The sequence below is a fragment of the Fundulus heteroclitus genome, chromosome 21 (assembly GCF_011125445.2).
Source record: "Fundulus heteroclitus isolate FHET01 chromosome 21, MU-UCD_Fhet_4.1, whole genome shotgun sequence".
In the NCBI taxonomy this organism is placed as follows: Eukaryota; Metazoa; Chordata; class Actinopteri; order Cyprinodontiformes; family Fundulidae; genus Fundulus; species Fundulus heteroclitus.
The window spans coordinates 13,822,959-13,838,861 of NC_046381.1; the positions used below are offsets into that span (position 1 = coordinate 13,822,959).

Sequence of the window (15,903 nt, forward strand, 5' to 3'; positions counted from 1 at the left end):
GTTTGTTTTTTTGTCTTTTAAATTTGTTTACAATTTAGTAGTCAAATTTGAATGCTTTGTAATAATTTTAAATATGAAGTATTTTAAACCAAGAAGCTGTCAAATTAATGAGATTTTGTATGAGTCATATTGGAAACTCATGTAACTCACCTTAATTGGCTAATTACCTCAAAACACCAAGTTTCCTGAGTCCCTAAATAGTCGGGGGAGGACTGCTGAATTGATAATGTCCAGAAGACGGTCATGGACACCCTCCACAAGGACGGTAGGCCACAAAAAGGTCAAACAGGCTGGTTCTGAATGCTGTATACAAGGATTTTCATAGAAAGTTGAGTGGAAGGAAGACATCCAACACAACTGTTGCAGGCCTTGTATCAGTCTGCTCATGAACCACAAACTGGACTGTTGCTCTGGTCCAGAGTCATGTTTTAGATTAAAGTAAATTCTGCATTTCATTTGGAAATCAATGTCTCTGAGTCTGGATGAAGAGATGCACAGAATCCTGGTTGCTTGCAGTCTCCAGTCATTTATGGATGGATGGGCACGTCGTCAGCTGATGATGACCCACTGCATTGACTGTCTCTGACAGTCAATGCAGGCGTCAACCAGGAAATTCTGGAGCACTTCATGCTTCCTGCAGCCAACAAGCTGTATGGGGATGCTGATTTGTTTCCAGCAGATGTTTGGCAGTTGCCACACAATCAAAAGGTACCAAAGCTGGTTCAGTGACAAAAGAGTTCCTGTGCCTGAATGGCCAGCAAACTCCTCTGACCTAAACCCCACAATTGACATTTAAATAAATAAAAAATTTTTAATTGATTTTCAATACTCAAATTTTCTGAGATGCTTAATTTTACGCTTTCATTATTTACACCATAATCATCAAAATGACAAATGATGGCTTTAAATATCACTATATGCAGTGGATCTTATGAAATAAGTGGCAAAAAATACTGAAATTTCAGGATATTTCTTATTTTAGATGAGTTTGTGTCATCACATCGATGTAAACTTCTCAGCTAAGAAGTTTACTTACATCATTGACATTCATGTCAGATCTTTTGGTCCTTAATGATGCATTCACACAAAAAAATTCTGAGGGTAATTGACCAAACAACTTCTGCAATTAAGAATTGCGAGCACACTTTAATTTATTACAGATTTTTATCTAATCCACATTGGTGAAGTTCGGTGATTTTAAGTGCCCCAGAAGTATTCCCACCTCATGATAAAAGGATTTGGCAGATTGTATTTTGTCACCAGTAGTCGGCACTGCCTGCCGGTTCACATTCTCAGCGTCTCGCAGGAGACGTGCATCAAGCTGCACCTCAACAGGATTAAACTTTAGGGTGATTTGGTGGCGAAGACTATGGAAAACACTCAAGATTACCTGTAATTACTTTTACTGCATTAAACTGAAATATTTTTCTGTGCTTTCCAGTGTTCTGCTTCAGTGATGCTCCCGCTGAGTAAAACGAAGCCCTGGTGACCGTCCACAAACTTCTCAAAACATGTCTACATACTAGGAGTGCAACAGTGAAGGAAATCTGATGCTCAGTTTAAAAAGAAAAGCCCATAGCCATCTTGTATCATCACATGGCCCACAGTCTATTATACTGATTTAGCAGTCCTGTCCCACCCCCGCTGTCACCGGTCAAAGTATAAATACATCACTTCACCTTTAGCCAGTGGCAGCTCCCTCTCCGGGAGTCAGAGGGACCCAACGTCCACCCTGCGCTCTGTGGATGAGCAGCACAGATTAAAGTTTACATTTTATTTTTTCCTCTGCTTTTTTTTTTTTTTTTTTAAATTTAATTTGTGTTTTCATCTGAAGTAAAGAAACTTTACCGGGACACTCCTTTGGGCCCTCAACCGCTGCGTTCAAGGTCAGTATCACAACAGGTGCTGAGGACAAACGAAGCTGTGTGACCGTGGGGAATTTTGACACCAGGCGGCTGGAAAGGACAACATGGGGACTGAAAAGAGAGCGGGTTTCTTTACATTTAGACTTTTTAAAATAATAGAAGTCCAGGTTATTGCTCATTAAGTAGTGAGAGTCTAGTTTCTGATTTTGTGCACCATATATTCCTGCTATGTCAGGCTGCTGCAGAGCAAGAATTAACTCTGGTTAAAAATAGCAGACAGCTGCACGTTGTGGACACTTTATACTGCCCCTATTGTGACCAGTCTGTTGTCCAGGACACCTTTTTAGACAAAAGCACAAACGGTCATTTTGATTCAGGAGAATCTGTAAATAAGGATTTAATAACAGCAGCCAATTTATTGCGGTAATTAATTTCAAGGCATGAAGCTAATAAGTGCTTTTCTGTTGATTTTGATCATTTTTAATGAACAACATTTTGTATCTCAGGACATTGTGTGGGGGGTTGTCGTGCATGTTGAAAAATATACAATTTAACATGTTCACATATTCAGAAGATAAATGACTTAATAAAATCAGCTACAATTCAAGGATAAACACGTAGAGTCAGAAATAAAAGCAGCATGTTGTTTAGGTGGTCTGTAATCTGTGATCAATGTTGGAGGAGTCGTAAAAGAAAACCATAAAATTCAAATAGGATACTACTTCATTAATCCTTCACAGGATATTGCTTTGTTCCGGCAGCATGTAGTGCTGTAATGAAGAAAAGTTCTCTTTAAAACATAGTTTGCCTGAATGAATGATTTGCCTCCACCTCCTCTTACATAACTGCAGGTGGGGGCATGTTTACCCGAGCTAACCCAAATTTCTGTGTTCCGACATGCTGCAAATATACTTATTAAAACAAAGCATGAAAATAAAACATTTAAGAATGTCAAACTTTAGGTTTGATTATGACAGGGACCTGCAACTTTTACAATCCAAAGAGCCATTTTTGTCCTCAGTCCAGCTAAATAAAATCTGTTCGGAGCCAAAAAAAGTAACATCTATTTTTTAATTAAACTCTACTGAAGGAAATGTGTTGTCATTTTTGAAGAACCATCGCCTTATTTCTATGTTTTTAGAGTTGAAAATAAATAAAAACCAAGACATTTGCAACAACAGGATGGAAACATTTTCTCCAGCGGTATGTTAATGTTTGTGAAAAATTCGCCAACAAGAGCAGACGGTTTCCAATCTAGATAAATATCACAGGTGTTTTTAGTTTCATTCTGTCGTGAAAATTCAACGCAGTTATTCCACGAAAACACCAAACTGCTAAATCCTGCATGAGTGTTTAACAGCATTACTATGGTGCTTTAACATTTTGAGCCAAAGTTATTAAGAGCCAACTGCGGCTCCTGAGCCACAGGTTCCAGAGCCCTGGATTATAACAAACTAACAATGGGAACCCAATTAATCTAATACCCTGAGGGTCCAGGTCAGCCTCTATAGATGCATGTCAGGATTTTGCATGTAGAAGGCATGTCCACCTGCAGCTACAGTGTGTGTAGTAAATACCTGGTCAGGACTTCCTTTCCATCAATTACTGGATCAACGCAGCATGGCAAGCTGATCAGGAAGCCCTGGCTGCTTTAATGATGGCCTTCAGGTCATCTGCATCGCCGTCTCTGGTTCCTTTCATCTTCACCATGGGTCCTCTATGCCACAGGTAGTCAACTCTGGTCCCCTGGGATCCACTATGCTGGAGGGGTTTCCCTGCCTCCACACACACACCTGATTTAAATAAACTGGTGATGAAGAAGACTGCAGCCTTTGGTGGCTGTTGAAGAGGTCATGCAATTATTTGTTTCAGGCGTGCTGGAGCAGACACACCTAAAAAATGTAGGACAGCGGGTCCTGAGGACCAGGGTTGAAGATCTGTGCTTCGTGTGAGCAGAATGTGCTGTAGCCAAATCGAGCTCAGCAATACCTTTATAATGAAAGCAGCTGTTGGCAGGTGCTGAGCTCTGCCAGAAAACAAAAAAAAAAAAAAAAAAAATCAACATCTTCATAAGGTTTGTCACCAGAGAGAAGCGTGCACATTTCCTTCGGACATGAGAAAACAGTGGAGCAACATAAAACAAGAGTCACAGCAAACTAACAGAAGGAAAGAAACAGCCGTCGTCCATGTCCTGGACACGTCTGTGGCTCCTGAAACACCAGCTTCCACCTCAGTCCATATTTTCTGTATCGCCCTTAAACTCTTGAACTAGTTTTGCTTCAGTCTTCTCAAGACTGCAGTTATCCAGGCTGCTTGATCACACTTTCTGCAATTTTTTCCCCATCTTCTGAGAGGGAAAGGCCTCAGGCTGGGATTTGAACCCAGGACCTTCTAGTTGCAAGGCAGCAATGCTACCAACCATTACTGCAGCCAGAAGCAGAAATATTTATTATTAGGAGAAATAACTCTACATTTAAATTAACTATTTATATATTTCAGATAAGATAGCTCAGTTTATACCACATGAGTTTCAAATTATATTTGTGCGTGCGCGAAGAGACGTCGTGACGTCAGCAGCGAGCAAGTCAGGAAAACAGCGCAGCCCGTTAACGTAACGTTTGTCCGCCTCTTTCAAATGTCACCTGCCGGAGCGGTTCTACCTCTGAGTTTTATCAGGAAAAACACTCAACATGTCGGAACAAACCACCGAGCTTGTTGGCGCAGATATGAGAGCTGCAGGTAGCAGTGGCGCAGGAGAGAGAAGCTGTACCTGCGGCTTGGCGCGTCTTCCTCAGGTGTCGGACTGACTGAAGCTGCGTTTTTTCCCCCTCTCTGTCTGCCAGACCACTACAAAAAGTCTTTAAAAAAAAAGAAAACTTTTTTTGTAGGCTTACTGAAAAAAAATTAAGCGAACGATTTTCTTCACAGAATAAGGGTTGCGAATGATGCTCTAGTTCTGCTAAAAATAGTGTTAAAACGTTTACCTCTCGTTTTATGTTGAGGCTGTGGCGCCAGGTGACGCTAATTAAACACCTGGTGGCGCTAAGGAAGCGCTTGATTGCTCAGTTTAGTGGGAGTAAACGCAGTCGGAGATGTAAACGTTTAGCTGTGATAATTATCATTATATGACAGCCATAAGCTCCACCACCTTTTTTGCACATTTTAACCTTGAAGATCAATCCGCTTTGATTTCCTTAGAGAGTAAAATCAAAGCAATTTCCTCCAAATTTTCCTCCAATTTGCAACAGGTTGCAACAGACATGTGTGACACAAACGAGCAGGAAACCTGTAGGCGTTCCTGCATCTGTGCGCCTCGGGTCGTTGGTATAGGCTGGCGTGCAAAACCAGAAAATCATGAAACCGGAAGGCAGCACATCTGGGTTTCCCCTGTCGATCGAACCGAACATGTCTGCAGCGATACAGCCAGGCTGATGCTCTGAAAGGTTGGATGTGTGTTTTGCTATGCAATCTGGCTTCCAGCCTGCGAGGCAGATCGAGCGCAGCAGGTTCAAGGTAAAGTGGGTGTGAGGCTCAGCTGAAGGCAAGGTTTCTATCCTGTTAAGCCATTGGTGAGCAACATGACAGAAACCAATGATTCTTCCTGTCATATAAGAAGACCTGTGTTTTGGGTTATGCTGAGTTAACTTTTCTGTTGCACTCCAGTTACCCAAAACTTCCTAATGAATCAGAGCTGTGAAAGAGAGAGTTTTCATTGTTTTATTTTTATATTTTAACTCAGTTAAAGGGTCATGAAAAGGTATTTTTTTGTCACACTTAAATCTTCAAGACCAGATAAAAGATGAAACCGGTAGAAGTATAGAACTGAGTGTTTAAATTGTGATCTTATTTGTCGGGACCAACCAACCTGATTGTTAGAATGTAATTGTCCCCAATAATAATTGCTGTTTCCAATAACTGGCAAAGACTTTTAAATATCTCTGCAGAGGAATTTTGGCCCACTCCTCTTTGCAGAATTGTTTTAATTCAGCCCCATTGGAGGACTTAAGGTTCTCCCACAGCATTTGAATTAGATTTAAGTTGAGACTTTGACTAGGCCACTCCAAAACCGTCATCGTCGTCTTGGAGACATTCAGGGTTGGACTTGCTGGTTTTACCATGCTGTATAACCCAGGAACACCTGAGTTTAAGTTCACTGACTAAAAGCCAGATGTTCTCCTTCAGGATTTTCTGGTCGAGAACAAAATGTGTGGTTCCATCAATAATGGGCAGGTCCTAAAACACCAAGGCAGTCCCAGACCATCAAACTAACAACCTGTTTGACTGTTGGTATGACATCCTTTTTCTGCAAGTCTGTGACAGTTTTCTGCCAGATGTAACGGGACAAAAAGTTTTAGCCAGAACATCTTTTACAAAAGTTTTGGGGAAGAAATCATGATGTCTTTTGGCAAATGTGAGACGACTCTTTGTGTTCATTGTGGTTCAAAGTGTTTTTTTGTCTAATAATAATATGGTTCTCTTTCATTTTGTTTAATTGTGACCTTAACCGAGGCAAGTTTGGTCTGTAGTGCTTTAGATGGTGTTCTGTGCTGTTTTGTGGACTCCTGGGTGAGTCTCTGATCCACTCTCAGAGTAATGTTTGGTTTCCCAGCCAATCTTGGGAAGCCTGTGCAAATTCTCACTTATCTGGGTCATCGCAAAAGCAACCAGGCTTAAACTTTTGCTCAGTTCTTTCTGAAAACCTTTCAACACCTATCCAGGATAGTGGTTCTCACTCTGGTTCGCTTTCCAGAAGATTCATCAATTCCTTTCTGATCACAGCGCCATTGTGTTGCTTTTTGAGCTTTTAGGCCTACTTCGTGTCGTCAGGCAGGTTCCATCTCAGACATTTTGATTCTACAGGTTTGGCAGTGATCAGGCGTAGGTGTGGCCTGTGAAATCTAACCAAGAAATATGGTTAATCACAGTTAAGTCATGATTTATCTGAACCCCCTTCCCCAAATACATGAAATCAGCATTTGAACACTGCTTTTTCTGTATTTCCTGCCTGCTATAGAGACTTGTTGGTTCATCTCAAACATTTAGGTCTGACTTGAAAGCGTGAAAACTGAAGAAATCGAAAAGGGGCTGGAGGTTGGTTAGTAGTCACAGTGTTCTTTGGCCTTCAGGTTGTACAACTTATGGGGAAACCCTGTGGTCCTCTGTGTGTTGTTCAGAGGGATATTGTTAAGCTAATTGGGGGGAAAAAAGTGAGCTGCACTGACTGTGGTTTGTTCTCAGCAGCCTCCAAAACTTTTCGTCATGGGGATCAAAGCTGCTCTACCCAAGTATGAGCTCTACTTCTACAACACCGTGCTGTGTCTGGCCATGTTCTGGGCCGCCAGCTGGATCTTTGAAGTGTCGAGCTGTAAGTATGCCGAAGAGCTTTTATGCCCAACCAGACAAAATTGTGTTAAGGTCATCAAGTTTTGTAAAAAAAAAAAAAAAAAAAATTGTCAGACAATGTATGTGAAACTATAAAACTTTCAACAAAATGTAAAATCTCATCAGCACAGCATTTATCGTGTATACTTGTAATTTTGTTTACTGTTTCCTACAGACAACTTATAAATGGCTCTATAAGCTTTATAAATGAAACTGGTACTGGGATTTATTTATTGGCCAAAACGCCACAAAACACACAAATAGGAAAAGCTAAGCTTTTGGACAATGTGCCTGAAAGTTACAATTTTCCACACAGCAGAATGACCCCATGCTATACTTCTGTATGAGTGGCAGCATAGAGGAACAGTGCTAGTTATAGATTAATTTAGTATTTAGTCATCCCACATAAAGAAATTGAACTTTTATATTCACTTAAGAAATGACACAACCGCTGCTTGATTGATACCTTGTTTTCATTATAAAGCCCATTCTCTGTTTGAGTTTAAACATGTAACATGAACTAGCTGGTCAGCATAAGTGCACAAATATAATCCAACTAATTGTTAAAATATTTTATATTAATTATTGTTTATCACACATTAAGTAAGGTAAAAGGAAAAAGAATGGGGCTATAAGCCTATAATAAACAAATGCAGAAGTGGTTTAGTTATAAACATGTGTGCACGTGTTGTATGTTGAATCTTTACAGATAGAATAAGCATGAAGCATATTTGTAGATAACTTTAAAATAACATGTATTTAAAAAAACCCAACAACAATTATTCACTGACAAAGAATACAGATAAAAACATTAAGGTAAATGAGTAAAAGAAGGGTAACTTTGCAGCAAGAACAGAATAAAACTAGAGATAAAATACAAATCATGAAATAAGTAAATGAAGGGGGGGGGGCTTGACAGATAATAGAAAGTATACTAAAAAATAAATAAGGGTATGGTGACTTGACTGATAATATCAAATTTAAAAAAGATAAAATAAATAAACAAGAAGATAACATGACAATTTTATATATATATGTATATGTATATATATATATATATATATATATATATATATATATATATATATATATATATATATATATATATATAAAGAGAGGTTAACATGAGATGAATGCAGAATTAAAATGAAAATATTTTTAATCCAGTTACAAAAAGGGGAAAGTAATTTCACAGACAGTTGATCATGATTAACCAAAAAAAAGGAGAGTGTCTCCACGGACAGATGATGCAGAATGTGCAGTATACACATGTGGCAGTTTCACAATGTGAGGGTAAAGACTTGGAGCTATGCAGAGCGCGCTCAGTAGATCGGGTGTCACTATTAATATCATAGAGGACAAAGAGCCAACAGCTTCTATGTTGAACCAGTATTTGCTGCAGTCTGATGAAGAATACACATTTAAAACAGGAGAAATTTGTCATTATAGACCAAGTACTGTGCCATTTAATTTCAAATAATCAAATTATCTGTCATTTCTCTCACTAATATACTTTATTCTCACTTCCTTCCTGTGTCACGGTTTCTAGCCAATGCAAACAGAAAGGCATTTAAAGCCAGCGTGAAGCCAGGATACTTTGGGAGAAAAATGGTAAGAGATACTGTGGTCTTTTAACGCACACACACACACACACACACAAATGGTGTCTAATTAATTGGTGTTTTACCTTGTGGTCTCCAGGACACTGCCGATTTTGAGTGGATGATGTGGTTCTCCACCTTCAGAGAGCACATCCTGTTTGCCCTTTCTGGTCATGTGCTCTTTGCCAAGATCGGCACCATGCTGGCCCCTCAGGTTGCGTAAACTTAGCCAGAAACGATTTACATTCAGCTTTTTCGTTTGGTTTTAATCCGTTAGCTGCTGCAGATCATGACTGGGTCCTCACTGAACAGACAGGAAAGCTGATAGACATGAATGAACTGAGATGACTGATTAGTCCAGTTTATCCTATATAGTTAGGTTTTAGATAATGAGGTAAACGGTAGAGAGTAGACGTCAAACTGACTTATAGAAAATGTTTCGATGCAAAATGGCCTTACTGTGTAAAAAATGTCTCCTACAGTACAGGTCCCTGGTTTACATGGTGTACGGTCTGCTGGCAGTATGGACCAGCATGGGTTGGACCTACGTGTCCCTCATGCTGTCCCACTGTATCCTGCTCTACAGCATCTCCTTAGTGAAAATCCGCTGGCTCTGCTTCGTCGCTGGCCTCTGCACCCTCGCCACCTTCAAGTGCGAACCCTTCGTGTCCTGGCAGGTGAACCATGCCGGCGATCTTTTTTTAAGTCCCTCGTGTGATTAGCAGCGTGCAGCATCACAGTGCCTTCTCCCCACAGGCCGGTTTTGTGGAGGGAGACTTTGAGCTGCGGCACGTCCTCTTCTACGGAGGCTGCGGGTTCACCATCATGCGCTGCATGAGTTTTGCTTTGGAAAACTGCGAAAGGAAGGATGGCAACTACAGCATCCTGGAGCTGCTCAAGTACAACTTCTACCTCCCTTTCTTCTACTTCGGACCCATCATGACCTTTGACAAGTTTTATGGGCAAGTGAGTGAATCTAGTTTCTTCCACAGCAGTTCCCATTTGATGCAATAGATGGCACTGTTTTCTTTATGTGGGCAGCATAAGATTTCTGTCCATAGTGAATATTATCCGGTAACTATGAAGTAAAGTAAAGTAAATTTAAAGGTAAATTGTATTGATTTAATCTTTTTTTCCCCTTGTAATCGTCCCCTGATATGTTGCTACCTCATACAGTGCCTTGCAAAGAGCATAATGATTTAGAATAAAATGTATTATTATCTGAAGGATGTGGCATGCATTTGATCCTTCCCCTTTTAGACTGACACCACTAAATAAAATCCAGTGCATCCTAGTTCTGCTGGAGGTTTTCCTCCCTGTTAAAGGGGAGTTTTCCTCTCCACTGTCGCTTCATGCATGCTCGTTATGGGGAATTGCCATCAACGATGCAGACGACTGTCCACTGTGGAGGAGTGGATGCTGCTTGGATGATTTGATTGAATGTGACTTTGTAAAGTGCCTTGAGATAACATGCGTTGGCGCTATATAAATAAAAGTCAATTAAAAGTTGTGGAGAGGTTTAGAGCAGGGTTAGGATGTGAAACAATGTACTGAGTTTCTGTTCATATGTTTGGAGTCCTTGTCCTGCAGGAAGTAGAAATTTTGCACCAGCCTCAAATCTTTTGCTGCTTCTAACAGGTTTATTCGATATATAGCGCCAACAACCTTGCCATCAGGTCCCTGTTGGATAAAAACATTCCCGTAGCATGATGCTGCTATCCCCATGTTTCATCAGGGACATGTGGGTTCAGAGTGCAGTGTCCTCCACACATTCTACATTTTCTTAACACTGGTTCTCTTTTGGGCACTCTTCCATTAAAGGCCAGTTTGTTGTGTAAATGACTAATGTTCTGTCGACATGTCCATCACCTGAGCGGTGAATACATTCTTTAATTAATGCTCTCCTTTACTCGGCCTACCATTTTAGGTGATCAGCCAGCCAGAGCTCTGTGAGAGTTTTAAAGCTCAGCCAGATGGTTGAGATCAGTGTTTCTGAACTCTGGTCCTCAGGACCCTCTCTCTTCATGTTTTGGATGTTCCCCTGCTGCCACACGCCAAAATGAAAGGCTCACTAACAGGCCTCTGCAGAGACAAATCTAAGGCCTGAAGAACAGTCGCCCCTGAGGACCAGGGTTGATAAACATTGGTTTTGATCAGCCTCCAGCCCAAAACCCAACCGATAAGACTTGACAATTAACGTCAGAAAGAAGAATTGGAAGTATTGTCCCTATGTGTTTATGCACATCTGAAGTGGGACATGTGTAGAAACATACCTGAGTTTCATGCAGCTTTAATTTTAGACAATAGGAGAAATGCTCTTTTTTCCTCCTCAACCATTATGTTTGTTTGTCTTTCTCTTAATGGGTTATACTAAAACGTAATTTCCCCCACGGGGGACAATAAAGGCAATTCAATTCAATTGGAGCTAGAGGTGGTCCATCAGCGTATCTATTGAACTTTTCAGGGTTTTATTTCTAAAAGATTGTTGAAAACCCTGTAATTTTCTCTAACTTGACAGATGCGACCCTTTGAGTTGATCTATCACATAAAATCCATTGAAATTTGTGGTTGTAATTTGAAAAAAGAAAAAAAGAAAAGTGAAATAGATCAACGGGTACTAATACGCTTGCAAGTAACTGGACTTTTCCATCTTCTAGGACCAGCTGTGACATGTCTTTGCTGCCCTCTGCAGGTCAACAAGTCTGACCTGACTAGAAAAGAAAGGGAGATGTGGAACATCAGCCTGCAGGGTCTGATCCACTTGGGAGTTATCGTCACCGTGGACGTCCTCTTCCACTTCATGTACTTCCTCACCATCCCCACTGACATAAAGCTCCTGAAACACCTCTCTGACTGGGCTCTGGGTGAGTGCCACACAAATGTATCAAAATTCACTAGTTTGTGTGTTTCTAGGTAAAGTTTATCTATTTATTTTTTTTACTGCCGGTCTCTATCAGATTTTTTTAAAGATGTTATTTTAGCAACAGAACTAAAGCACCTGCATGTTTCCAGTGGGTCTGGCCTACATCAACCTCGTCTATGATTGGGTGAAAGCAGCCGTCATGTTTGGAGTCATCAACACGGTGTCCAGACTGGATCACCTGGACCCACCCAAGCCACCAAAGTGCATCACCATGCTCTATGTGTTCTCTGAGACGTACGTTTGGGCTCCAAAGCTCCCTTCCTTTTGATTAATTATCTGAAATCATATCATCAGGTTTCACTTTTAAAGAAACAAATGTATCTTTTTTTTCTTTTTTTGCAGGCACTTTGACAGAGGGATTAATGAATGGTTGTGCAAGTAAGCTTTTACAGATTATTCATTATATTAGCCGTGCTGAATGTATGAGGTTCTGATGGGTTTTACGTCCTCAGGTATGTTTATGATTATCTGGGTGGGAAGCATGACAGTGTGGTAGAGGAGCTGGTGGCTACGCTTTGCACCTATGGCGTCACCATCCTCTGGTTGGGCCCCTGCGAGGTGGTCCTATTCTGGGCTTTCTTCAACTGCTTCGGCCTCAACTTTGAACTGTGGACCGCCAAGGTCTTCTCCATGGAGCCGTTTGCATCCTTTGAGGTTTGTTATTGTAATTTATATATATATATATTCTGGATACCTCAGTAAGATGTTGGTAATGTCTTTTTTTTGTTAACAGATGGCGATGTCAGAGGCAATGTCCCGCCGCATAAGAGCAATCTTCAACACGTTCAACTTCTGGTGCATTGTGCTGTACAACCTTATGGCTCTGAATAGTTTGGGTTTTGTCAAGTTGGTCGCCAAACGACTGCTTCTCAAAGGTGATTTTGGCTTTACTTGAAGATGTACCGATCACAGTTTTTGGGCTGATTTTGATGTTTCAGTTTCTCTGTAAGAACCATAATAGACAACCGTTTTTTCCAGCGTTCTCTATGTGAGAGGTCATTAATCATTCATGTAAAGAAAAGGTGACTTCATACTTGGTTTGAGGGCTGAAACATGATTTTACTGTTTTAAAACAAGGATAGAAAATGCTGTGGGGTAGGGAATTTGAAACTATTTACATCATATTTTAGTGATTTATGTGGCTAGCTTTACTTGAAGGTTTTTCCAGAAATGTAGGGAAGAAACACCCAAGTCAATTTTTCAATAACTGCGCACGTGCAAGACCATCTTACCTACTCTTCCGCTCCTCAGCAGGATCACATGAAGGAATCTCCCAGTTATTAAGTATAAGGTGTCTGCCAACATTTACAGCTCCAGCATGATTCATGACAGCAAGAGCTTGTACCTTTGCTCTGAGTCTTCCTGTTATGCAGTAACAGCAAGCTGGATACAAATACACATCCTGCAGCAGACGGCTCGTTTTCATGACATAAATTATATATTTTCTAAATTACTGCAAAAGTATGAAATGCTGAAGGTGCAAAATGACCAGCACCTGGCAACGTCTGTCTCTCCTCTGTAAAAGAAAAAAAATAACATCCATCCATGCTCATCCATGCTCATCATTGCAGGATTGCACGGGGCTGTGCCTATCTCCAGCATTAATTGGGCGAGAAAGGGATAAATAAACGGCCGACTCGTCTCCAGTAGAAAATACCATTTCCTCTTCAGTCTTCTTACACCATTTCTGCTCCCTTTGTGTTAATTTTTAAACATCCCACTGATCCTAAAAAATGTCCAACTATAAATGTTTGTCCAGCAGGTATAACTTCAACACAGAAGAGTGCGACCAGTGTACCCGCCTGGTGCTTATGTATGTTACATTCACAAATTGGTACAGGGTTTTTTGAGTTTTGAATTGATAATGGATCTGGATCGATCAAGTCAACTAATCCTGGTTACCAACTGACTTGTCAGAGCCTGTTAAGGGTTAGGTAGGAAGTTGGCTATGAGTTGACCAGAACCATAACATGGCAACGGTGCGAAATGATCAGAATCTGCAGACTTCTTGCTCTCTGGCAGCAACTTGAATGAACAGCTAATAAGCCTCTATAGAAGGAATAGTTTCCTTTAAAGGAGCTCCTTAATTCTCTGCACTTCCTCTGAGTGTATTTGCAAACACCTGACACCAAAACTTTTGAGTCCAGCAGCAACAACATCCACAGTCGGTGCAATCTGGGAGTTCTTGGTCATGATGTCGTCACCGATTGTGAAAAAGAATCGATTTAGATTTTCTGGCCGCCAATAACCAATCAGGGGAAAATCAATTTCCTGGTGCATCTCTAGTTTTTGCCTTTTTTAATCTATAACTTCTCCTTCCTTCAGGATTCCCTATAACTACTGTCGTCGTCATGTTTGTGACCTACTGTCTGGTTCAAGTGATCAAGGAGCGAGAGAGGACACAGGCCCTCATCGATGACCCTGACCCACTTCCTCCTGCGCCCCCTCTCAATGCCGCCACGGCCACCGGTCCTCCCGCTGACGCTCCACAGGCGGTGGCTGATCCCAGCAAAGAAAAAGCGGAGTAGAAATGAAACGTTCAGCTAAAATGGTTCAGAGACTAACATCTAGTCCAGAGTATCAGAACCTTCATTATGTACTGATGAGCTTTCATAACATGAATGTTTAATGAATCGAGAAAGCCACAGGCCGTTAAAAAAAAGATTGATCATATTTATACCCAAGGGATTATTTACAATTAGTGAAAAGCATTTAGTAATAACTGATGTAACATAATGTACAGTCCTGGAGCTATAAATGTTTTATTAAAAAAGCACAGATGTCCCTAATGTCATTATTATATGAAACAGGAAGATTACTTTTTTTTTCTCGTTAATAAAAATCTTTTTAACCTCATGTATGAGATCTCCTCAATGAAGACACTTCAGCATACTTATGACATCCGAGGCTTTTACTGTGCTTTAAAAAGGAAGGTTGGCTTTTTGTTGTGATTTTTTTTTTTTTATGAGCTGGTATTTTCAACATGTTTTGATGCTACTAACATCATCAACCATCCTTTTACTAGAATAAGTGGATTTGTACGAACATCCCTCAGTCCTGCTGATGTAATCGCCTCGAGTTTGCAAGGGCTGTGTCACGACTCTTCTTTAGTAGAAGTAGTGAGTAAAGGTGGTTGTCACGACCGATATGGAGTTTAGATAGCAAAGCTACAATCTGCAGCGCAACGAAAATGGCACATGGATTAAAACCCAGGTTTGGAAAAATATTATTTTTAGCTAGGAAGCCACTAGACCCTTATACCTCTATTATTTGTGAATTTCATAATATGGAGCTTTGTGTGAGAGTTAAAAAATAATTGAGAGAAACACTTCTGCAGTCATTATTTAACTAGAAGATGTTAGTTTGTAAATGTAATGGCTTGTTTGCACCTCGTACATTGTGCCGTTTCTCATCTTGGCCAGGACATTCTTTTAAACAACGTCAATGGATTTCTTGCCTGGAAAAATAAAGTTTAAAAACATGTAAGGAACACAGAAAACGTGTGGAAAAAGTTGCTCAGGGAAGATGAGACCAATATCAGACCTTTTGGCCTACATGCAATATGAGGAGGAAAATAAATTAAAAAAAACTATGTACATCACCACTGCCACACTGGAGCATGGTGGTGGCAGAATCATGCTGTTGGCGTGCTTTTCTTCAGCATGGAAAAGTGTAGGTCAGAGTTGATGGATGGAGCTGAATCTATCCTGGAGGTAAACCTGTTGGATGCTGCAAAAGAGTGATACAGGTACAGGATAGCATGTCTCAGTACCTACTGGGGAGTAGAGTACAGTAGACGATGGAGAAACCATGATGAGCTTGCTGCATGAAAATTGCATTTGTCTTTAAAAACGTTGCACAGTGACAAGAATTGTAGATCAATGAATACTTTTACCACCATGAGCACATTTTCAAAACAATGATGTATGACACTTCCATGAAGACTTTTCATAAGATCCAAATTTTTTGGTCTTCATAGGAAAATAAATGAAAAGGATTGCTGTAACAACTGGATGGGGGTTGAGAATCGGCTGCGACAATTATAAACCTGGGAAGGACAGAGATGACTACCATCTTTGGGGAAGAGATGGGTCCAGAATCTCAGTAAAGGAGCTCCGAGGTGCCTTTGAGC

At 40.6% G+C, this 15,903-nt stretch overlaps 1 protein-coding gene across 3 annotated transcripts; it reads left to right on the top strand.

Moving 5' to 3' along the window:
* The first annotated feature begins 1,688 nt into the window (after window positions 1–1,688).
* hhatlb (hedgehog acyltransferase like, b) lies at window positions 1,689–14,627 on the top strand. Of its 3 annotated transcripts, none has more exons than XM_012880176.3 (12): window positions 1,689–1,886; window positions 7,104–7,230; window positions 8,797–8,858; window positions 8,949–9,062; window positions 9,331–9,525; window positions 9,605–9,814; window positions 11,541–11,712; window positions 11,861–12,005; window positions 12,114–12,149; window positions 12,224–12,425; window positions 12,505–12,646; window positions 14,097–14,627. In XM_012880176.3, exons 2-12 carry the CDS (start codon window positions 7,125–7,127, stop codon window positions 14,297–14,299), a joined length of 1,587 nt encoding a protein of 528 aa, XP_012735630.2. In that variant the 5' UTR covers window positions 1,689–1,886; window positions 7,104–7,124; the 3' UTR covers window positions 14,300–14,627. The 3 variants fall into 3 exon arrangements, with proteins under 3 accessions (XP_012735630.2, XP_012735629.2, XP_012735628.2); XM_012880175.3 differs by having other exon boundaries at window positions 7,107–7,230; XM_012880174.3 differs by lacking the exon at window positions 1,689–1,886 and adding an exon at window positions 5,227–5,378 and having other exon boundaries at window positions 7,107–7,230.
* Window positions 14,628–15,903: the final 1,276 nt, after the last annotated feature.

Excerpts from the sequence above, each read along its gene's own strand:
- hhatlb (XM_012880174.3), top strand. The coding sequence starts at position 5,328 with ATGCAATCTGGCTTCCAGCCTGCGAGGCAGATCGAGCGCAGCAGGTTC. Across the intron at positions 9,815-11,540 it reads TTGACAAGTTTTATGGGCAA|GTCAACAAGTCTGACCTGAC; the intron begins GTGAGTGAATCT and ends TGCCCTCTGCAG. Across the intron at positions 12,150-12,223 it reads ATTAATGAATGGTTGTGCAA|GTATGTTTATGATTATCTGG; the intron begins GTAAGCTTTTAC and ends TTACGTCCTCAG.